This window comes from Pollachius pollachius (genome assembly GCF_949987615.1).
Source record: "Pollachius pollachius genome assembly, chromosome: 5".
NCBI lineage: Eukaryota > Metazoa > Chordata > Actinopteri > Gadiformes > Gadidae > Pollachius > Pollachius pollachius.
In genome coordinates, this window is record NC_136938.1 from 25,346,387 (window position 1) to 25,372,010 (window position 25,624).

At 46.3% G+C, this 25,624-nt stretch overlaps 1 protein-coding gene across 1 annotated transcript in view; it reads left to right on the top strand.

The window, feature by feature from the left end:
- Positions 1–25,624, top strand: part of slc7a10a (solute carrier family 7 member 10a) — a 26,277-nt gene extending 653 nt beyond the window's left edge. Inside the window, exons 2-11 of the mRNA XM_079736544.1 lie at positions 5,668–5,872; positions 7,186–7,337; positions 17,204–17,329; positions 18,436–18,589; positions 19,384–19,507; positions 19,919–20,022; positions 20,280–20,376; positions 21,641–21,790; positions 22,966–23,143; positions 23,545–25,624. Of these exons, the coding sequence (XP_079592670.1) occupies positions 5,668–5,872; positions 7,186–7,337; positions 17,204–17,329; positions 18,436–18,589; positions 19,384–19,507; positions 19,919–20,022; positions 20,280–20,376; positions 21,641–21,790; positions 22,966–23,143; positions 23,545–23,645 (1,391 nt within the window). The 3' untranslated portion in view covers positions 23,646–25,624. The remainder of the gene's footprint in view (positions 1–5,667; positions 5,873–7,185; positions 7,338–17,203; positions 17,330–18,435; positions 18,590–19,383; positions 19,508–19,918; positions 20,023–20,279; positions 20,377–21,640; positions 21,791–22,965; positions 23,144–23,544) is intronic.

Here is a 25,624-nt window from a genome sequence, read left to right on the forward strand (position 1 = left end):
TTGAAGCGGGATGGAAACTGTTGCATCAGTTCGGGGAGGTTCTGTCTGCTATAATACAATGTCTACGTGGCTTCAACGTACAGTAACAGTCCGGGTTGAAATGTGATAGCGGCCATTCTTTAGAGTTGTAGACCCCCTCTACTATACCAGGAAATATATGTGATGCAGGGGGAGGAGAGCCCCTCTCTCTCTGCGTATGGGATCCAGGTTATAACATCAACGGGGTCAGACTCTTCGGTATCCATCACAGATCATTCCAATTTTAAATCAAATTATATTTTCTCAGAACAATTTACTGAATTTTGGTGGTTGTCATAAATTGATAAAAAAAAAAAGTCGGAACAGGAACCAAATTAAACTGGGTTGGTGTATGAAGCACGTGATCTTGATCATGGAGCAAGAGACAGCGCTGAGCCTGCTGCAGAGCCAGATGAACAGATCTTAACCTGTTCCGTTATCCTTTCTCGAATGAGCTTTGATGGATACTCTCTCAGTAGACTTATTTTATGACTGAAAAACGATTGACATTGAAAACAAAGGCCTACAACTGGCATTCGACTGGAATAACCCTATGAACCAGGGAAACAATAATTAGTCACAGTTATGCAAACAGTAATCATCCATGTAGCGTTTATAGTTAACCCCTCGCTTTTCTTTTTCCCCATTTCCCCCCAGTTCGCTAAACACATGTAGCCTACCGTCATTCAGATATGTTGCAAATGTAATTCATTTCTGTTTCAGTGATGGCACTTTTCCCATAAAATATAAAAAACTAGTTAGTATTATGCTGAATGAAATCAACTAATGTTCTGCATAAATTGAAATCATTCTGAATCCTGATTATATAGATGTTCAACTAATTTCAACAGGTAGACTACTAATTTCAAGGTGTAAATGAAGTAATTCACGCTTTCAAAAATGCACTGAAAAATGTGTGTATGTAGTTGATGCATGGCTGATGGAGTTCATTCCTATAGAAATAAGAAGGAACGAGTAAAATTAAGACGCCTATGTGATCAGTGTTACCTCCCACAAAGTTTCATTTCGCCGACGAAAAGGTGATGTCAGAATGTGCATATGCAATTATGCAAAGTCCTAAAATAAATTTTAGGGCACTATTATGGCCTAGCGTAAATTAGATAATTACAAGTTGTTCTTCCAATAAGTTAAATATTGATACAGGAAGGATTCAGCGTGATTGAAAAATATGCAAAATAACAGAAATTTTGTTCATTCAGCAGGCAACTATCTCAGTTTTATGACACCTTATTTTAAAAAAGGATCATAACTGAATAAACTGTACATATATTGTGAGAGAAGTAAAAATAAATGATGAAAATGCCCATAATAAAATAAAAAGCGTGTTTAATAGTGTTTAAATTTTCACATTGACAACGTGTGCTTTTTTGTGCATTCACCCTTGTGCATGTGAAATTTGGCCTTCAATAGAGTTACCTGATTAACACGCTAGATAAGTGGCTGAATGACATGAACTCGGTACACTGATCGGACACTAGTTGCGTTGGAAAAAACGCAACTTGTGCTTTCTTTGGCCGTTCTGTAAACGGAGGCTAAGGTTTGCTTTGTAGGTCTTTGAAATCAGTGTGGTGGCCACCCAATCATTTTCCAAATATTTTTACTTTAACAAACAAATGGTTTATCTTGTTGTGTTCCTTGTTGAGATCCTCCCACACTCGTTCCACCAGCAACCCCCCACATCACACAGACACTCAAACTCAGACACACACACTCACACCAACATACACAGACAGACAGACACGCACACACACACACACACACACCCCCCGACACAAACACAGACCAGTGATCTGGAAACTGCCTAGATCTCGCTGAACCCAGATTGTTTAAACTAGATGACAGCGTGATCGTGCAGAGAAATGAATTGACCCTTTGGCCTCCTCCTCCTCTCCCCCCCCCCTAGCGTGCCAGTGTAGTAAGAGGTCAGCGCAACACAACACAACAGCGTTATGTAACAACCTCCCACCATGGCCTGTAAATACGAGCAGACAGGCCTCCTCCTCCCCCCACCTCCGTTACTTCTCCTCATCACCTCCTCCAAGCTCCCCATCGTCTTCTCCCCACTCCTGAACGACTCCTCCCAGCTCAGTTCTCCCACCTCTTCCGACCTCCTCGACACCTCTCCCTCAACTCTTTCCTCCTCCATCACTCCTCCTCACCCCACCTCCTCTGCACCCCCTGCCACGTCTTCTGTACCTCTCCTCCCTTCCACCTCCTCCACCTTATCTCTTACTCCATCCCACCTCCTCTTGATTTAATCCTACCGCCAACTCTGCCCCACCTCCCATCTCCTCTCCATCTAATCCTCCTACCACCTCCTCCCGACCTCCCCTCCTCCTCCCCTCCTCCTCCCTCCTCTCGACCTCCCCTCCTCCCCTCCTCCTCCTCCTCCTCCTCCTCCCCTCCTCCTCCTCCTCTCCTCCTCCCCACCTCCTCCTCCTCCCCCTCCTCCTCCTCCCCACCTCCTCCTCCTCCCCTCCTCCCCACCTCCTCCTCCTCCCCTCCTCCTCCTCCTCCCCACCTCCTCCTCCTCCCCTCCTCCTCCTCCTCCCCACCCCCTCCTCCTCCCCTCCTCCTCCCCCCTCCTCCTCCTCCCCACCTCCTCCTCCTCCCCACCTCCTCCTCCTCCCCACCTCCTCCTCCTCCTCCCCACCTCCTCCTCCTCCCCTCCTCCTCCCCCCTCCTCCTCCTCCCCACCTCCTCCTCCTCCTCCTCCTCTCCTCCTCCACACCTCCTCCTCCTCCCCTCCTCCTCCTCCTCCCCACCTCCTCCTCCTCCCCTCCTCCTCCCCCCTCCTCCTCCTCCCCACCTCCTCCTCCTCCCCCCTCCTTTTCCCGTGGTTAGTGAGATTTAGGCGTGGGGACCAGAGTGACTCTCTGCCTCTGATGGGACAAAGTCTTTACGTTGAATCAAAATCATCCCTAACCCACTTGTCTCTCACTCCGGGGGGGCCAGCTCTACTACTGTGGGACAGATACACACACACACACACACACACACACACACACACACACACACACACACACACGCGCGCACACACACATGCACACACACATGTACACACAAACACGCACACACACGTACACACACACATGCACACAGACATACACACACGCATGTACACACAAACACGCAGGCACACACACACACAAACACACACATGCATGCATGCAGGTCTGGCCAATACAAACAAACACACACGCACACACAAAGAGTTTTGCTCTGTTGATCCAGCTCAGCAGGGTACCATTCTGTGGATGTTTTGAAGACGTCTGAGCTTGAGGAACCGAACGGTGGGTCGCTGCTGAGTGTTGATCCCAAACCAGACAGCTGAGCACTTATAAACAACAGACTAAAACCCCTTTTGCAAAGAGATCCTGTAAAATTGCCGTAAAGACGGTAGGGCCCTAATGTTTTAAACAGAACCAGATAAAGCCGGTGCAAAGCCACCCATGGGTGCTCTTACATAGCAAGCCATTGCTCAGAAATCAGATCTTGACGCATAACACATAGTGTCAGCACCCTGTGTGACGTGTGAGTGTTTACAGGCTTTTGCTAGCTGGGCAGATTTATGCCAGCCTTCAAACGCAACTCTGCGTCGTACACAATATTGATTGATGTGTAACGTTACAACCGCAGATTTGTGCGAGCAATGTGTGCGATCGGAAATAAGTTGGAGGAGAAATTGAAGGGGAACAGGGAGTCTCACATCAGACGTGTTTCCTGGAGAAGTGGGTATACTCTTAATTATTTAAAGTGGTCTGTCACCAGAGGATAAACGTCCTATGTTATAAACAGTGACATAGGATACAGTGGGTAAGAATACTCTTGCATATTTAGTTCACTCAAAAATGGGCCAGTAGTGTTTGCACGCTGTCACTTCATTTCTTCTGCTTGACTGCAGGGAGTAAGGATTATTATGAAACTAACATTATCCACAGAAGAGGTTCAGATTTTGGAAACCATACTGGCCCACAGACTATAGGGTGAGACTGCTACATAATTATGCATTTTGAGTGATCTATTCCTTATTCCTTAGTACATCCATACAGGAAGATTTGACAACTATTCTCTCACCTTGTATGTAGTTTATGGGGCAGTAGTTTATTTTGTAAACGGTCTCTTGCAACAGATAGTCTAGGCCGAATCGTGCCAACATTATAAAATTAACATTATTTGTCAGGCGGCAGTTTGCAAACCTTAATGGTCCTACACAGGCCTAGTACATGCATATAAGCTTTTAAAAAAATCATCATCATGCAAAGAATTCAACCATATGTTCAAAATAATACGTCAAAAATAGCAATATTTAAGTTTTTAAGCTTTATGTCATGCTGCAACTCTATTTGACTATAGGCCTATAGCAAATGTGAAAGACAGTGATTGATACTGTATAGATGTCTGTCTGAATCAAATATTCGTTCCCTGTCACAGCGCTCCATGGGGAATCCCTGCTGTGAAGAACAAACCACATCAGAGGGAACAGATTTAGAAAACTGTGCGTGGGGAATGGGAATCCGAGGGAACTGATTTACACATCAAGGGTATTTTTCTACCATGAGAGGCTCAGTACATTTCAGCCACTGTTTCTGTCAAGATAGTCTCTATATTGTGCTATTTTGAGGTCACATTTGCATTTACTCACATGCAATAGGATAGGCTACTCATGTGCTGGACTGTATGGCTATCGCAGGACACTGCAATGCCGCGCATCAGAGAAGGTTTTGAAGTGGGTAGACGCAGTACTGACTGAAGAATAAGTAGCTATCACTGCGTATACCCCCCGTATACAACGTCTCACCCCTGAGCCGCTGCGACGGTTCACTCTTTTTAGAAGTGGTTTGGTCTCTGTTACTGCCTCTGCGGCCGGCATGAGGGTGGAACAACACTGTCCCCCCAACCGTGGTTCACCTTTTTTACAGAGTGACTTAGGGCTGTTTGCTTATGGGAAAAATCATAATCACGATTATTTTGGTCAATATTGAAATCACGATTATTCAAACGATTATTTTTGAGTTTGAAAACATGTTGTATTCATTCAGCATGTCTCTCCCAAAAAAAACGTTGTAACTGAGAACTTTGAAATTTCGCCTTATAAAAATACACGAAATGGTCAAAAAGAAAATGTTCCAATCTAAAATTATAAACAGATATGTATCCAGCTGTTCTGCCCTTTCTATAAAACAAAATTAAAAAATTAAAAAATCGAAAAACGAGAAAATCGTAAAAGAGTGCCTCACACATTCCCAGCCTGAACCGGTTCTGTTAAAACTGACTTGTACTTACTTGTTTTTGACCGTTACTGTGAAACTGGCTGAAAATCAAACATTTCAAATGAGGCTCTTCTCTCACAGGGGAAAAACAAACCTGTAATTAGCTGATGAGCTTAATGCTTAGGGTGAGGGTTGGGTAAGCGCATTTTAGCGCACCAACATCATGGTTCAGACACTATTGTGGAGCAGCTTCACTCACACACACACACAAACAAACACACACACACACACACACACGCACACACACACACACACACACACGCACTCACACACGCACGCACGCACGCACTCACACACGCACGCACGCACACACACGTTTATGCTGAACCGTGTCCTTTCTCCTCGCTCTCCCCAGGAAACATCATCGGCTCGGGGATCTTCATCTCTCCGAAGGGGGTCCTGGAGCACGCGGGCTCCGTGGGCCTGTCCCTCATCGTGTGGGTGCTGGGCGGAGGGATCTGCGCCCTGGGCTCCATGTGCTATGCCGAGCTGGGCGTCACCATCCCCAAGTCTGGAGGAGACTACTCCTACGTCACCGAGATCTTCGGCGGCCTGGTTGGGTAGGTGATCTCCCAGCAGACTCCTGATGTAGGGCGGAACAGTATTGACCCAGTTCTACTTCATCTGTGATTATTAATTTAGTGGCATCTAATGGAACAGACTTGGCAGAAATGTCTTAATTAGTGTATAACATCATTAAAATAAGAATAATTTTGTTTAAGTAACCTTAGTATGCCTTTATGTCAACAAGTACACTACAGGTAGACTACAGGTAGACCACAGTACTTGACAGTACACTGCAGTAAACTACGGTATACTACAGTACACTTTTGGTTACCAACTGTCAATACCAATGCCCGCCTAGAGCGAACAACATGATCAGCATATTAAAAATTTCACAGGCTTCAGATGAAGTTATTTAAAATAAAGTAATATTAGACATTCCATCTGTTCACATTTGTCATATTATGACTACAGAGGGGTTTACACACGAACACACACACACGCGCACACGCGCACACACGCGCGCACACACACACACACACACAAACACACACACACACACACACACACACAAACACACACACAAACACACACACACACACACACACACAAACACACACACACACACGCACATAAGATTGGCTACAGGAAGGAATAACGTGTACAGATATGCACAGCTGATTAGTAGATGGCTGCAATTCAAAGGTTAAACTTAACCAAGGTTAAGCATCTAATACATGCTATTAAAAGAGAGTACTGCTTCATACGAGGGTAGGGAAAAATCTGTGCAAGCAGAAAAAACCTGGGAAGTAGAAGCATTAGGGCGCACTCACACTAGGCCATCTGTACCGCGCCCAAGTCCGTTTCACACCTGTACCGTGCTAATGTCATGCAAATCTTTCATGGAAACATGACGTTGACGTGGCCACACAATCCTTCACAGGAGGCCACGGAAACAGGCCGTATTTGAACAATATCCTGTAACAGACAAACAGGTCAACAGAGTGTGTGTAAATACTGCTGCCTACAGGAACCTGAAGAGAACAAGTTGCCCAGCATTGTACTGACGATGCTGTTTGGAATGTGCGTGTGTGTGTGTCTGTGTGTGTGTGTTTGTGTGTGTGTGTGTGTGTGTGTGTGTGTCTGTGTGTGTGTGTGTGTGTGCGTGCGCGCGTGCGTGTGTGTGTGTGTGTTTTCTGTCTGTCTGTCTATGTGTTTGTGTCTCTCTGTCTGTGCGTGCGTGTGTGTACATGTGCGCGTGTGTCTGTCTGTGCGTGCATGTGCGTGTGTGCATGCATGCATGCGTGCGTGCGCGGGTGTGTGTGTGTGTGTGTGTGTGTGTGTGTGTGTGTGTGTGTGCGCGCCACAGGTTCCTGCTGCTGTGGAGTGCGGTGCTCATCATGTACCCCACCACGCTGGCCGTCATCGCCCTGACCTTCTCCAACTACGTCCTGCAGCCCGCCTTCCAGGACTGCGTGCCGCCGTACATGGCCACCCGCCTGCTGTCCACTATCTGCATCTGTGAGCGCCCCTCTGCACCCCATTACCCCACCTCCACCTCATTACCCCCACCCCATTACCCCACCTCCACCTCATTACCACACCTCCACCACATTACCACCACCTCATTACCTCCACCTCATTACCACACCTCCACGTCATTACCACACCTCCACCTCCACCTCATTACCACACCTCCACCTCATTACCACCACCTCCACCACATTACCACCACCTCATTACCTCCACCTCATTACCTCCACCTCCACTGCATTACCTCACCTCCACCTCATTACCACACCTCCACCTCATTACCACACCTCCACCTCATTACCTCCACCTCATTACCTCCACCTCCACGTCATTACCACACCTCCACCTCCACCTCATTACCACACCTCCACCTCATTACCACACCTCCACCTCATTACCACCACCTCCACCACATTACCACCACCTCATTACCTCCACCTCATTACCTCCACCTCCACCGCATTACCACACCTCCACCTCATTACCACACCTCCACCTCATTACCACACCTCCACCTCATTACCTCCACCTCCACCTCATTACCACCACCTCATTACCTCCACCTCCACCTCATTACCACACCTCCACCTCATTACCACACCCTCATTACCTCCACCTCCACCACATCACACCAGCCTGCACCACACTACACCACCTTGAACCACATTACTCCACCCTACACCCCCAAGACAAACCTACACCCCTCTAGACCCCCCTGACCCCCCGCATTCCACAACATAACACCATCCTACACAACATTACACCACCCTACACAACATAACACCATCCTACACAACATTACACCACCCTACACAACATAACAGCATCCTACACAACATTACACCACCCTACACAACATAACACCATCCTACACAACATTACACCACCCTACACAACATAACACCATCCTACACCACAGCACACCCCCCTGAATGGGGGCCATATCCTCTCATTCTGTGTTTTATCATCATGGCTGCAGGAACAGACCAATTACATCTCAGCCATTCCTGGCATACTTCCAGGAAATCAGATATAAGATAGACTCTGCCTTAGAAAGAGAGAGAGAGAAGACAAAAGAGACAAGAGACAAGAGAGAGCGAGGGAGAGAGAGAGAAGAGAAGAGAGACAAGAGAGGAGAGAGAGCGAGGGGGAGAGAGAGAAGAGAAGAGAGACGAGAGGAGAGAGAGCAAGGGGGAGAGAGAAGAGAAGAGAGACAAGAGAGGAGAGACAAAAACAGACAGACAGAGAGAGCGAGAGGTACCATTAGAGAGCCTTGACAACCTATTTTCGGTGACAGAATGTTACAACTGTGGCCTGGTTTGCCAACAGAGTGTGTGTCTTTTATGTGTGTGTTTGTTTGTGTGTGTGTGTCTGTCTACCCATGTGTGTGTGTGCTTGCCCGTGTGTGTTTCCATGTGCATGTGCGTGCACGTGCATGACAATGTGTGCTAATATGCTGGTTGGCGGGCTGTGTGTGTGTGTGTGTGTGTGTGTGTGTGTGTGTGTGTGTGTGTGTGTGTGTGTGTGTGTGTGTGTGTGTGTGCGTGTGTGTGCGTGTGTGTGTGCGCGTGTGTGTCAGTATCCGTGTCAGACTACATAATGGTGCCAGTCTTTGGATGTTCCTCTAATCAGAGGGCGTGTCTCTTCCTTTGTTCTTTGTTTTGGTGATGGTTGCCGTGACTCCCCTGTCACGGAGCACATGAGAAAGGGTGAGTGGGCGGGGCGGGACAACAAATCACTGACGGAGACTCCCATTGGCTGACGGCTAGGGGGTCCGGGGGGTTCTGCCTCGGTGGTCGTGATGGACTCCTGGTTTTGTTCTCGGTTAATGATGTCATCGGCTATGCGGTAGATCTTAGCGAACAATCCACCGCGAGACAGCGAGACCCCTCGCACATACTGAAACCTACCTCCCAACTTCCTGCGTCTATTTCTGATTCAGTTCAGTTGGATGAGCTAGCGTTCAGTGAGCTAGCGTTCAGTGAGCTAGCGTTCAGTGAGCTAGCGTTCAGTGAGCTAGCGTTCAGTTGGTCTGGATGAGCTAGCGTCCAGTGAGCTTGCGTTCAGTGAGCTTGCGTTCAGTGAGCTTGCGTTCAGTGAGCTAGCGTTCAGTGAGCTAGCGTTCAGTTGGTCTGGATGATCTAGCGTTCAGTGAGCTAGCGTTCAGTGAGCTAACATTCAGTGAGCTAGCATTCAGTTGGTCTGGTGGAATATGAAGTGTGAAACTAATATCAATATTTCCACATTTTGTCAACAAAATGACATAATTTCCCACCATCACGGCTTTAGAATGAACACTCTGTTGCAGACTTTGCTGCTATTTGTTCCTAAACTGATATTTCTTGTTCAACTTCAGGACTTGCGAGTAAGCCACCCAAAGGGGGTTGAAGGTCAGCTCCAGTGTGCCTGAACAAAACATTACACCATAATCCTCGAAGCTCAAATAATCCTGCATGCAAAATCCACAGGTTGTTCAGAGCGCAGCATTCCACCTCTGCTCTCTCTAAAAGAGAAGTGTACAATGAGTCTATTAAAGGAGATGACTACAGGGAGTATATTAAAGGGCATGTTTTGAAGGGGAGTCTTAACAGTGGAGTGTCTCCAGTGAGTTTATAGCCCATTTCCAGCTGGACTGAACCCACTTACACCTAATAAATCTGGAATTCCATTTAGTTGAAAAGGTCACAATCAGCATTCATTCCCGGGAGAAAAAAGGACTCTGCCGTAGTTTTAGGTAATCCTCGGATGCAGCTCCGATCGACAGTGATGGAACCATGACAACCAGGTGGACATGCTAATCTTGTCACCTTCTCTGGCGCGTTGCTAGGATGCATGTTGAAGTTCCTGACGTTGGCTCATAAATAGACAGGTAAAACATGCAGCGGCCATATTTCTCTTCGTATCGAGCAAGATGCTGCAGTAGATAGTAACAAATATAAATTGTATCCCAAAAAATGTTTGGGAGAATTTATTGAAGGGGACGTCTACTGGGAGTTCATCACAAAGCACAGAGCAATACCTCAGTGATACAATGTACAATCCTTTATCACCAATCGTCAACGATGCAAGATAAATACATGATAACGTCAGTAAGTCTTAAGAAGTTGTGTTATACTTCTAGATTACAGTTCTATTGGGAACATTGTCCCTGTCTATCTGAGTAGTGAAGGTAAGGGGTTAGTGCTTTGAGTCTCACTGGGGCCACACATGCTTAGAAATGTATGCACTCAAATGTATGTACACACACCTGTCCTATATTTGATCTTTGTTAAATTACCCAATAACTTTCACGATTGGATAAGACTCTTTTGTTTGCAGCCTAGCCAAAACAGAGGACCAATTTCCATACACTCACACTAAGGTGATGTTGCAGCTGAATTTTCTAGAGTGTGTCTGACTTTAAGGGAAGTACAAAATACACAAAGCAGAGAAGGGGGGGGGTCGCCTACTCCATGATATGGAATGTAGAGATACCAGCGGAATCCTCTTAGCTCCACTCAAACTGAGCATGTGCACGTAGAGCTTGAAGTGACACATCCTGTGCAGAACGCTGGAACTGGAATGTGCAACCTTTTAGGGGGGGGGGGGCATGTACATGTGACCACGTCATGTACATGCAGATCATGTGACCTCAGGCAGGACTTCGTATTCGTAGTCGTATTAGAATAACCGTTCTCGTCACGTTGGTGTCTTGTTCTCATTAGTGGTCACATCACATGGCCCGGTAATATAAGGCTGCACACAACAAATTTAGACGGGCCCACCCCCTTACTCTATCACACACACACACACACACACACACACACACACACACAGACACACACACACACACACAGTCATAGCATGTGCTGGAGGGCATGCTATTACTCAAAGCCAACAACTGAATAATCTTAAATCATGCAATTGAAAAATGAATCAGAATAAGAGTTCATCTAAAATCAGAAACAGACCATCAATGTCCATTCAGCTGTCCCATACTGTCCCATTCAGCTAAATGATTTGTAATTATTTTATTGATTTGGGAAAAAATCGAAATTACCAATCACATTCAATGTAAAAGGACCTTAAAGCGGGCAGAATACTTAAAAATAAGTTGATGTTATTTTGGCTGACCGAGACCGAATAAGTTAGTTGAAGGCAAAAATGTTTTACTCCTATACATGCTACAAACAGCTGGCTCTAACAAACAGTACTGCACCATCAAAGTGCCTAAAATGCGTTATGCGAATGCATAACGTGTTAAACGGGTGTGTTGAGATAGCACTAGGGTAGAGATGTGTACATTTAGGTAAAACTACAAACCATGTCTACATGCACAGCAGTAAATTAATATTGGTTGCTTTGATAACATGACCTTTGCAGATATATCTCAACACTTTTGTTTTGGATGCCAACTTTCTCCAAAAGAGTGATAGTCTATTTTTAGTTATTGTACATGGAAAGGATTGGTTGCTTTTGATAGCATGACATGTGCAGTTACATCACAACAGTTTTGTTTTTGGACTCCAACTTTCTCAGAAAGAAGGATTTCTAAAGTGTCTTTTTTTGGCTATTGAACATGTCTGTAGAACATGGATGTAACAAAGAAAGCCCAACACCATAATACCCCAGATCCACGAACTTGGATTATAGCGTGAATCTCTCATTATAAATGCATCCTCTAAATGCATACTTTGGTAAAAGGATGGAGCATAAGCCAGTCTTTACTAGCCTATATAGGTTGACTAATCCGTCAGTTTTCTTCACCAGCTTCTTCACATCTTAAACTCGCTCCCCACAAGGTGTTAGAGCTCCTTTAAGGGCTGATTATGGTCCCCACCTTCACGCAACGCAAGGGGGTTACAGACCCCTTTACGTCCTCACGGACCCTCCTTGCATCCACCGCAAGGGCCTGACGTGCGCCTCCCAAAAATTGTAACCTTCCGTCGAGGCGACGCAGCAGCAAGGGCTGAGATCGGTCCGCTCACTAAAACGCAGAACCATAACGGTTCGCGTCGGTTCTGCGTCGGAGCGTCCGCGTGGTCATTGCGTTGCGTGAAGGTTGAACCATAATCAGCCCTCTAGGGTTGGTTGGAAGCTTTAATTCTGGGATTCTCTCTGAGCTGCGGTGGAAAGCAGTGAGTCAGCTCCACAATGTTCCAGCCGCTCCACGTGGCAGACAATTAAGAGATCCGATTTCAACTTCTTTGGGACTTAGCCAGTGCATACTGTGTTCCTATGTTAGTACTACATGAGTACTGTGGTACTACCTGGGTACTGTGGTACTATGTTAGTTATACCTTGGTACTGTGTTCAAATATTAGTACTTGGGTATTACTGTGCTACTACCTGAGTACTGTGGTACTATGTCGGTTCTACCTTGGAACTGTGTCACTATGTTAGCGCTATGGTAGTACTGTGGTACTACCTTAAGGTGGTACTATGTAAGTACTATGTTAATGCTGTAGTACCGCTGTGGTACACTGTGAACTACGCTAGTACTGTGGTATTATGTCGGTACAAAGTTAGTACTGGTATTACCTTAATACTGTGATACTAAGTAGTGTGGTACTATGTAAGAACTACCTTTCGTACTGCGCTACCATGTTTGTACTGTGGTACTATTCTAGTATTGTAGTACTTTGTTGGTGCTGTGGTACTATAGTCTAGTTAGTCTGCTAGAGATCCTCTTGTCCTGTAACTGTGTGTGTCTGTGTGTGTGTGTGTGTGTGTGTGTGTGTGTGTGTGTGTGTGTGTGTGTGTGTGTGTGTGTGTGTGTGTGTGTGTGTGTGTGTGCGTGTGCGTTTAGTATTCTGGTGCTGGTTGAGTTCCGTACCACAGAGGTCTTTAATCCTCGTACCTGTCAGCCCACACAGTGACATGGGGAGTGTGTGTGTGTGTGTGTGTGTGTGTGTGTGTGTGTGTGTGTGTGTGTGTGTGTGTGTGTGTGAGCGGAAGTTGCTGTTCCTCCCCCCGGGTTTCTGTAAAACACCACAATGTCGCGGAGGCGAGTCTGGTACGGACAGAACAGCCAAGAATCTAGTGACTGGACGCCCCCCTGTGTGTGTGTGTGTTTGTGTGTGTGTGTGTGTTTGTGTGTGTGTGTGTGTTTGTGTGTGTGTGTGTTTGTGTGTGTGTGGGCAGGAGGTTCTGACAGGTCCGGTCCCCTAAAGGAGGTGGGTTTCCTTGTCTTGGTTCTGGTGATGGATGAGGTCTAACCATCGACCCCCTACCCTCTACCCTCCAGCCTAAACCCTCTACCCACTATACCCTCCACCCTAAACCCTCTACCCACTATACCCTCCACCCTAAACCCTCTACCCACTATACCCTCCACCCTAAACCCTCTACCCACTATACCCTCCACCCTAAACCCTCTACCCACTATACCCTCCACCCTAAACTCTCTACCCACTATACCCTCCACCCTAAACCCTCTACCCACTATACCCTCCACCCTAAACCCTCTACCCTCCACCCTAAACCCTCTACCCTCCAGCCTAAACCCTCTACCCACTATACCCTCCACCCTAAACCCTCTACCCACTATACCCTCCACCCTAAACCCTCTACCCTCCAGCCTAAACCCTCTACCCACTATACCCTCCACCCTAAACCCTCTACCCACTATACCCTCCACCCTAAACCCTCTACCCACTATACCCTCCACCCTAAACCCTCTACCCTCCACCCTAAACCCTCTACCCACTATACCCTCCACCCTAAACCCTCTACCCACTATACCCTCCACCCTAAACCCTCTACCCTCCACCCTAAACCCCCTACCCACTATACCCTCCACCCTAAACCCTCTACCCACTATACCCACCACCCTAAACCCTCTACCCTCCACCCTAAACCCCCTACCCTCTACCCTCCAGCCTAAACCCTCTACCCACTATACCCTCCACCCTAAACCCTCTACCCACTATACCCTCCACCCTAAACCCTCTACCCACTACCCTCCACCCTAAACCCCCTACCCTCTACCCTCCACCCTTTTCCATCCACCCTTCATCCTTTTCCCTCTGCCGTTTCCATCTACCTTCTTTAGTAGGACTTTAGTTTACATACTAAGGATTTAGTTTACATGCTAAGGATTTAGTTTACATGCTAAGGATTTAGTTTACATGCTAAGGATTTAGTTTTCATGCTAAGGATTTAGTTTACATGCTAAGGATTTAGTTCACATGCTAAGGATTTAGTTTTCATGCTAAGGATTTAGTTTACATGCTAAGGATTTAGTTTTCATGCTAAGGATTTAGTTTACATGCTAAGGATTTAGTTTACATGCTAAGGATTTAGTTTACAGGCTAAGGATTTAGTTTACATGCTAAGGATTTAGTTTACATGCTAAGGATTTAGTTCACATGCTAAGGATTTACTTTACATGCTAAGGATTTAGTTCACATGCTAAGGATTTAGTTCACATGCTAAGGATTTAGTTTACATGCTAAGGATTTAGTTCACATGCTAAGGATTTAGTTCACATGCTAAGGATTTAGTTCACATGCTAAGGATTTAGTTCACATGCTAAGGATTTAGTTTACATGCTAAGGATTTACTTTACATGCTAAGGATTTACTTTACATGCTAAGGATTTAGTTTACATGCTAAGGATTTAGTTCACATGCTAAGGATTTAGTTCAAATGCTAAGGATTTAGTTCACATGCTAAGGATTTAGTTTACATGCTAAGGATTTAGTTTACATGCTAAGGATTTAGTTTTCATGCTAAGGCTTCAGTAAAGACACAAAAGCTATTCAAGGTTCGACATTCAAAAGTTTCACATATCTTCTCAGAGTGGAGTGTACAGCTACATATATATTTTTTATACTTTATTGTAGGATCATATGTTAATCTGAGTTATTTTTTACATTTACAACATCCTACACATTTTTTTATTTTTTTATGCAAACAATTTAAATAAATAAATAATAAATATATATGTACATCCACATACATATGCATAGATCTACATAACATACATATACATCAGTACACATCTGCAGCCACATATATGAGGCTTGTTTCAGTAGTAGTTGACATGTCTCCTCCACTGAAAATACAACCTGTCAACTATGATTCAGTTCTCTCAGCTTGTTCTGTCCTGTAGGAGTTTAGCGAAACTCAATTACGCGCATACCTCACTGTTATACCCACACAGATAATCTCAGCCACAGAAAGACTGACAGACGCACACCCACCGGAAGTAGAAGTGCAGGAAATAGCACAATACTGCCGGAAATCTGTGGGCTTCTCATTGCTCTCTCCCCTTTGTGTGTGTCAGTTTTCCCCTTTTCCTCACCTAGGTGGACTGCATGTGTGTGTGTGTGTGTATGTGTGTGTGTGTGTGTGTGTGTGTGTGTGTGTGTGTGTGTGTGTCTGCGTGTGTTTTCAAGTATACCTCACTGTATACCTCAATGTTTCGGTTAACCAGGGTCCAGGCACAGAGAGAGAGAGAGACCTCTCTCTCGAATCTTTATTGCCTTTAAAGACAACAGGCAAAAACACAGCTCATAGTACCAACAACATTCAAAACTAACTAAGAAAGGCTCAGGCTAAACACAAACCACAGGAGGACCGTCCTCCGGCACGGTTCGATAGAATGCCGATGTAGCAGGTGTGTCCAGGGGAAGAACAGGCGACAGGTGAGAGGCAGACAGGTTATTTTAAGGTACAGACCTGGTGACAGTCAGCGAGTGACTGATGTGCGTTCTCACGTGAGGAGCGTGAGCGCATGTGCGTGCGCTCCGTGAAATGGGGCGTGGAAAAAGTTGTTGGGACAAAGGCGGGAATGTTTCTGAGGTCCGGCTGCGACGGCGCCTCCTGCTGCTTGCCGCGGGCGCTGTGGGGGGGCCGTGACTCTTAGGGTCCGTGGCCGTGGCCCCGGCTTCACCCGCATTCTGTCATTCTGTCACTCACTTGGGTGAACTGTGTGTGTGTGTGTGTGTGTGTGTGAGTGCGTGCGTGCGTGCGTGCGTGTGAATAATCTAGTCTTACTCTCTTAGGTGAACTGTGTGTGAACTGAGTGTGTGTGTGTGTGTGTGTGTGTGTGTGTGTGTGTGTGAGTGTGTGCGTGCGTGCGTGCGTGCGTGTGAATAATCTAGTCTTACTCTCTTAGGTGAACTGTGTGTGAACTGAGTGTGTGTGTGTGTGTGTGTGTGTGTGAGTGTGTGTGTGTGTGTGTCATTTAGTGTAGAATGTTCCAATACATATCAATTACAAAATATGTGAGACAACAACTTGCAAAGGATTCAGTGTATTTAACAAGGCAGGCACACTACGAACAAGTCATAAACTATCATCCAGGCTCTCCACAGTTCAAACACAAAGACCTTCCTGGCACAACCCAGGCTGAAACTTCAAACGTCTAAATAACACACAATAACTTTGTGGTGTGCCTTGCAAACGTGACACGTAAACATGCGGCCATTCAAAGATGTGTTCCTCTTCAAACTCCGCTGTTAATAATTCTTACTGTGATTTCCATGGATCAGAGGCCTCTGCTTCCCCCTCGCAACCTCACTGCCATGCATGGTTCTCTGGGTGAATGCGTCTCCTCATAGGACACAGCAAGAGCAAGTTCCTTGAAGAGCTGAGAGAGAGAGAGAGCGAGAGAGAGAGACAGAGAGAGAGAATGGATGCACATGTACATTCGATTTAGCACAGTTCAATTTCGCAGAACATCATAAATGCACTTCTGAGTAAGTGTTTCTTTGTGTACGCTCATGTCCTTAAACCCCGCGAAGAGTGCAAGAAGCACTCCGACATAAAGTGATCTAAAGCGGCGAGTGAGACGCCAACGCCAAGGTCCAAGTGTGTGTTCCAGTGATCCTCACCTGTGTGTGTGTGTGTGCGTGTGTGTGTTCCAGTGTTCCTCACCTGGGTGAACTGCTCCAGTGTGCGTTGGGCTACCAGGATCCAGGATGTCTTCACCGTGGGGAAGCTCCTCGCTCTGGGCCTCATCATCGTGGTGGGGCTGGTCCAGATCTGCAGAGGTAACGCACACACACACGCATAACACACAACACACACACCCACACAACACACACACCCAGCCACCCACACACACACAACACACACAAAACAACACACACACACGCAAACAACACACACACACACACACACACAACACACACACCCACCCATCCACAACACACAACACACACACCCACACAACACAACACACGCACACACAACACACAGACACGCACGCACACATACAACACATCACAACACAACACACACACCTGCATACACAACACACACACGCACGCACATGCACACACACTCTCTCTCTCTCTCTCTCTCTCTCTCTCTGACCAGGTGGCAGTGAAGGGGTTAACAGGGCTAACGTGGTGCTAGTGAAGGGGTTAACAGGGCTAACGTGGTGCTGGTGAAGGGGTTAACAGGGCTAACGTGGTGCTAGTGAAGGGGTTAACAGGGCTAACGTGGTGCTAGTGAAGGGGTTAACAGGGCTAACGTGGTGCTGGTGAAGGGGTTAACAGGGCTAACGTGGTGCTAGTGAAGGGGTTAACAGGGCTAATCTGGTAAAAGTCAAAGTAAAAGTTTAAAATATTTGTATATTTATCTTTAAAATAAAACAAAAAAATAAAATAGATTGAAATATATATGTATAAATTTCAATCTAAAATATATATCTGAAATATATATATATATATTTCAATCTATTTTTTTGTTTTATTTTAAAGAACTTTGAATAACCACTGTGCCTGATACTGTGCTATACAAATATTTTAAACTTTTACTTTGACTTTTACCACGTTAGCCCTGTTAACCCCTTCACTAGCACCATATATATATATATATATAAATAATAAACATATATATATATAATTATTCAAGTGACAACAGAATAAAACAAAACAAAAACAAGGTTAATTGAAAGCAATAGAAAATAAATGGGTTTTTAATTTATTTTTAAAAAGAAGTAACAGTAGGGGCAGATTTCATTTCTGTTGGTGGTTGGTTCCAACAGCGGACAGCATAATGCCCGATGCCATGTCCCCCTGCCTAGACCTGATCCGCCTGGGGGGTAAACAGCCCTGTGATTGGTGGTCTAACTGGGGGTTCTCTTTGGCAGGCTACGGCGACAACCTTGTGCCCAGCGTGGCGTTCGAGTTCCTGAAGGAGCCGTCCGTGGGTCAGGTGGCGCTGGCCTTCCTCCAGGCCTCCTTCGCCTTCAGCGGCTGGAACTTCCTGAACTACGTCACCGAGGAGGTGGTGGAGCCGCGCAAGTATGCCAAGCGCACACCCCCACACGCACACGCAGGAACATGCTTCCAAGTACACAGAGTTCACCCGCGGTCACACACGCAAAAAAGTACACCAACACACACGCACACACACTTTTTCATAAAGAAAGAGTATACACACACAAACACACACAGTCTTCCCTCTGAAATGAATGAATTATTCTCGTCTGAGTTTTAAACTCCTAAAGCGCTAACCTTAACCCTGACCCTGCAGCTCCCCCTGCTGGTGTAACTAAGAACACTATTCAAGTCATGGCTGGATGATCGCTGATATATCATCAATGACATATTTCATCACCATGATATAGAATAAGTCCCTTCTAATATTTGTTATTGTTAATATCTGCAATTAATACCATATGCAGCTTGATTAACCATGTGTGATTTCTGGTTCATATTATCTGATGATTGATAATGTCTGATACATACCTATCAGAAGTTCCAACCACAGTAGTGATAATGTTGTATAAACATGATTGATAATTAACATAATTGTTAGTGTAAATTATACAACCACGGAGTAGATAGTGTCTGATCAGTGATCGATACTGACCGATCAGTCATTAATACTGATCAGTTAATGATAGTGTAGATCAGTGATCAATAGTGTTCGATCAGTGATCAATAGTGTGTGAACAGGGAACAACAGTGTTTGTTCAGGGATAAATAGTGTCTGAGGAGGGATCGATAGTGTCCAATCAGTGACCAATAGTGTTTGATCAGTGATCAATAGTGTCTGATCAGTGGTCAATAGTCTGATCTGTGATGCGGTCCAGGAACCTGCCAAGGGCGATCTATATCTCCATCCCCCTGGTGACGCTGGTCTACACCCTGACCAACATCGCATACTTCTCCTCCATGACGCCGGAGGAGCTGCTGGCCTCCAACGCAGTGGCCGTGGTTCGTACATCCCATAATATACTGCACCAGCCCATAATATACCGGATCCATATTATACCTTTTTGATGTACTTTCATTTTAAGGCTGTAACAATGGGAATAACACGCCCCCTTTCCTTCATTGAACTCTCGGCCCGAAACGATTTTATTTCTATCTCATAAAAGTACCCAAGTGTTCAAATCAAAGCTGAAACAGGAAGTTTACATCAATTTACAGTCCAAACAATACATGGTTCCCATGACGCTAGCTCATCATGCAAAATTCTAACCCTAACTCTGTTTTAGGATGTTTTTCGATCATAAATTTTATGTTTGATCAATTTTGCGTGTGTGTGTTTGTGTGTGTGCGTGTGCGTGTGCGTGTGCGTGTGCGTGTGCGTGTGCGTGTGCGTGTGTGTGTGCGTGAGTGCAGACATTTGGAGAGAAGCTGCTGGGGATGTTCTCCTGGGTGATGCCCATCTCTGTGGCTCTGTCCACCTTCGGAGGGATCAACGGATACCTGTTCACCTCCTCTAGGTAAGTTACACACTCACACTCACACAAACATACACACACACACACATATTTACACACACACACATGTATACATACTCTCAAATGCACACACACAGACACACATGTAGACACACACACACCACACAAATGTATACACCCTCTCAAACGCACATACATGTAAACACACACACACACACACACACACACACACATTCCGATCTCACCATGGAGGCGTCTCTTCCTCCTGTGAGCCTGTATTCTGCTCTCCCCTCCCCCAGGCTTTGTTTCTCAGGGGCCAGGGAGGGCCACCTGCCCTACCTGCTGGCCATGATCCACCTGAAGAACTGCACCCCCATCCCTGCTTTGCTTCTCTGTGTGAGTACTGCCCCCTCCCAGCCAGACAGCTGCAAACCACCAGCAGAGTCTCTAGCACTCTGTATCGCTCTGTATGGCTGGGCGCTAGACAGCACTCGAGTTGAGGGGGAATGAGGGGGGATGGCATCCCCCTTTGGAATTAAAATGATCAAAATCATCCCCCTTCTGAAACAGCCATCCCCCCTTCCAATCCCCTTTGATTTTATCAATTAATGTGGAAATATTACCGCTGTTTCATTATAGTGGTTTCCTTTTTCAATTCGGCGCAACGTTACTTTTCCCAGGGACAGATTTGACAGCGACACTGCATTCTCGGGCAGTATGCTATTACGCAAGCACGCAGGCATGCTTGCTGCGCGCCTGCGTGCAATAGTGCCTTCACGAGCTCTAATTACACACCGTATAAGACAGACACTGGTAGCGTGAAGCTGTCTCTGCATCTCAGACGTCGCTTCCTCAGACAACTCTGTCCCCTTTTCTCCCTTTCATTCCAACCCGTGAGCAACGCTTGTCTCCCTTCTCTGCCGAATGCATTTTTGAAAAAAAGAATAAGAATCAGTTTTTAAAATCCTTAAAAGTGATGCATGCCTCGAATCGTGTGATGCGTCCGATGAGCTGCGTTTTTGAGGATAAAATAAGGGCGATGACAGTAGTCATCGCTCTTATTTTATCCCAAAAAATATATAATAATATAATAATACTACTAATAATAATAATAATTATCACACCGTTGGTCTCCCACCATGTACGCTGTTATCAGCACAAATTATCTGTCCCTAAAAGTTAAAATCCACCATCCCCCCTTGCTTTTTTTTACAACTCGACCGCTGGCGCTAGATCTAGTAGTAAGACTCTTTATGGCTGACTCAGTACTTTAAGGCCAAATATGTTAGGCTTTAGTGCTTTAATACTGAAGAGTCTCTTGCTGGATTATTTGGGTTGAGCTGCTAAAAAACTGCTCTGGTTTACAGTCCAGCACCTCAGGGCTCATGTTTCAACTCACCCCAGCTTTCTCACACAATATAAAATATTGTTAAAACTAGCCTGTTTGATTTTGGTTTCATATCTGGAAAAAAAAAACAAGACAAACACAAAGCCAATACTTCAAGGCTTCAACGCATCTCTTCAATAACCCGTAATAAACAGAAAACATAACCATACTTAATAAAACTGTTGTTTCTTCACGAACGATACATGACCAAACACCAGGATAGCCCTGTGTGTGACCTTTGACCCTGGGCGGTTCTTCTTCGGTTCTCCTCAGTGCATCGCCACCATCTTCATCCTGTGCATCGGTGAGACCCACAACCTCATCAACTACGTGTCCTTCATCAACTACCTGTCCTACGGGGTCACCATCGCCGCACTGCTCTACCTGCGCTGGAAGAAGCCCAACATCATGAGGCCCATCAAGGTGAACAGCACCTCTCTCTATGTCTCTGTACTGTCCAACCCCTACCTGCTCCTTAATGACCTGTCTCTGTACTGTCTAACCCCTACCTTTCTAATGACCTGTCTCTGTACGGTCTAACCCCTACCTGCTCCTTAATGACCTGTCTCTGTACTGTCTAACCCCTACCTTTCTAATGACCTGTCTCTGTACTGTCTAACCCCTACCTGCTCCTTAATGACCTGTCTCTGTACTGTCCAACCCCTACCTGCTCCTTAATGACCTGTCTCTGTACTGTCTAACCCCTACCTTTCTAATGACCTGTCTCTGTACTGTCTAACCCCTACCTGCTCCTCAATGACCTGTCTCTGTACTGTCTAACCCCTACCTGCTCCTTAATGACCTGTCTCTGTACTGTCTAACCCTTACCTGCTCCTTAATGACCTGTCTCTGTACTGTCCAACCCCTACCTTCTCCTTAATGACCTGTCTCTGTACTGTCTAACCCCTACCTGCTCCTTAATGACCTGTCTCTGTACTGTCTAACCCCTACCTGCTCCTTAATGACCTGTCTCTGTACTGTCTAACCCCTACCTGATCCTAATGACCTGTCTCTGTACTGTCTAACCCCTACCTGCTCCTTAATGACCTGTCTCTGTACTGTCCAACCCCTACCTTCTCCTTAATGACCTGTCTCTGTACTGTCTAACCCCTACCTTTCTAATGACCTGTCTCTGTACTGTATAACCCCTACCTGCTCCTTAATGACCTGTCTCTGTACTGTCTAACCCCTACCTTTCTAATGACCTGTCTCTGTACTGTATAACCCCTTCCTGCTACTTAATGATCTGTCTCTGTAATGTCTAACCCCTACCTGCTCCTTAATGAATGTCCCTACAAACATGATAAAATAGTTATAAATGGCCATTTTGGTTTAGGAGAGGGTGAAAGCGTGTTTGCCTAAACAGGATATCAGCGGGACTTACTCAGACAACTCTGGTTTATATATATAATCTAATGATATTTAATAATATAAGTGATATCCAGTCAGACTCAGAGAGTCAGCCATTTAGCAGACATTTGAACAGGTGCCATCAATCAAATATCAAAAGATGAAATTCCAAAATAAAATGTACAAATGTTTTACCGTCTCCCTCGTGTGGTCTTCGGTTCTGTGGTAACACTTTTGTGTCCGAGCAGGTGAACCTGCTGATCCCCATCAGCTACATGGTGTTCTGGGCCGTGCTGCTGGGCTTCAGCATGTACTCTGAGCCCGTGGTGTGCGGCCTGGGCATGGTCATCATGTTGACCGGCGTGCCCGTCTACTTCCTGGGCGTCGTCTGGAAAAACAAGCCCAAATGGGTGTACAGCACCCTGGGTGAGTCCACTAACACCGCTCTCTCTCCAGACTTCTTGAGCCCTTCATGTATGGGGCCCCTTCTTGTCTCTGTCCTTCCGGTTTGAGGCCCTTCCTGTCTGGTTGTCTTCCTGCCTGGGTGTCTTCCTGTCTGGGCCTTTCCTGTCTGGGCCCTTTCCTGTGTGGACACTTCCTGTGTGGACACTTCCAATCTAGGTGTCTTCCTGTCTGTAGGTCTTCCTGTCTGGGTGTCTTCCTGTCTGTAGGTCTTCCTGTCTGGGTGTCTTCCTGCCTGTAGGTCTTCCTGTCCAGGCCCCTTCCTGTCTGTGGCCCTTCCTGTGTGTCTGTGTGTTTGTGTGTGTGTTTGCGTGCGAGCGTGTGTGTGGGTAAACCTGCCTCATGAGGTGTGTGTTGTGTTGCAGAGCGGGTCACCTACGTGGGCCAGAAGCTGTGCTACGTGGTGTTCCCTCAGGACGACCCACTGGATTTGGTACCCCTCGCCCCGTCCAAGGCCAGCGACTGACACGCCCCCCTGACCCCTGACCCCTGACACCGACCGGAGCGCCCTGATCCTATGCCAGTGGTTCTCTTGTGGTTTTATCACATTCTCCCTGTGTGTGTCCGTGTGTGTGTGTGTGTGCGCGTTGAGTATTTTTATGAAACAGTCCATTGTCGAAGCTCCAGTTCTAAGCTGTGGATGAGTGAGTGATGGATGGATGAATGGATAGACAGACGATGATGGACAGATAGAGTGGGGTCACACACTGGTTGCATACGCAGAAGACATCGCATGTTTCTAAAATGTGAACCACAGGTTTCAATAACGGTGCTTCCCCCCCTCCCCCCTGCCCGCTCAACTTCCGACACGGTCAAATTACACTCTGCTAAAATTTTCCGATAACAAGATCCGAACAAGCTTCCGATGTGCTCTGCCCCGCCTCTCGGCCGTACGCAGTGTGCGACCCACCTCAGGCCTTCCTCCTCTCCGATTGGTGCTGGAGGTGAGACAAGCGCGTCGCTAGGATGTGTTCCTTCCGGTACAAGATGGCATCCTTCCTGTTGTGTAAACACAGTGCCTTACCGTCTCGTGTGTTCACCACCGAGTACCCAAATTTGCCCTGTCGTGTTCACCGGCACGTTGCGGCCCAGTTTCGACCCAATAGACTCTGGGCCGAAAAACTGTTTCTTTTTGTAATCTTTTTGTCGTAATGTTTAAACAGCGGAGTGAACGGATTGGCCTCTCGCCTTGTTGTCGTCGTTAGAATCAGATGCTCCTTTACCTCTGTCTACCCTTCCCTTTCTAATATGGGCATTCGATCAGGGTATTAAATCGGGTCACGTCCTTCCTGTTGTTGTCTTGTCACGATGTGCCTGCGTTCCTGTAGTTGACCTATTCCAGACAGTCGCTGTTGTCCATCTGTTACAAGGAGAGCGCACAGCTTATTCAGAACCACCCCAGCCTACCTCAGTCCTCCACCAGCAGTACCACAGCCCATACGGGAGTCAACGTATTACTTTTCGTTCCTCCGTTAACTTGCACCAGCCTGTCAATAGCCAAAGGCTGGCAAATGAATTCACAGTGCTCATGAGCAAGGCACTGATAGGGTGTGGGTGCGACTCCAGATACTTTGAGGTCAAGTCTCCCTCTAGTTCCGATAACTTCGTACATTTGCCAGAGATAATTATTTTTTAAAAACAAAACATGATATTTTTAACGGTTGCCTTGGGTTCTATTAAGTGTATTACTTAAGTGTAAGATCTTCATGAGCTAATTATTTTTCCAATCTTATGAACAACAGTGTTGATAAGTCATCTCCAACCGGATGTTGAAGACAGGAGATTTTGATATCCTTGCAATTTCACTTTTCTGGAGCTGTGTCCTAACCCGGGGGGGGGCAGTCTCTCTCGAACCCTCCTTATATCTGCATCTCTTCCTCAGGCTGCGACTCCCCTTGGGGAAACACCCAGTAACTATTGAACCGTCCGTCTGTAAATACTCTCTTATCTGTATGGCCTGCCAGCATTGTCCAATTAACAGTTATTCTGTTACATGTTTTAACACTTAGAAGCCATTCTGATAGAGGCGTCTAATATAGCCCCCAGACTGCCCCTCTGTTCGTGGGCCCGCTTCTCCATTAAGAGCACTGTTTCCCAGAATGCATTGCGTCTCCTGATTCCATTGGTTCCCCAGACAATGAAATAAACGTCTGGGAGCCCCCCTCCCCCCTCCCCCCCTCTCTCTCTGTCTGTCTCTCTTGGGAGAGGGAGAAGTACATTTGGTTCTCTCTTTGTGAGAGGGTTATCAGGTTGTTTAAGGCCTATCGGCTCTGTAAATACCGTGTAAGTTGAAACCGCTTTAAACACGTCAGGAACTCTCTCTAAGACCACATTCCTACCACGTGTCGATCGTTGCACAGGTACTGTACATATGCCCCGCCCCCCAATGTGCCCCCTTATCTCCCACACCACTGGACCCCACCCCCGGACCCTGTCTCCGTGGTA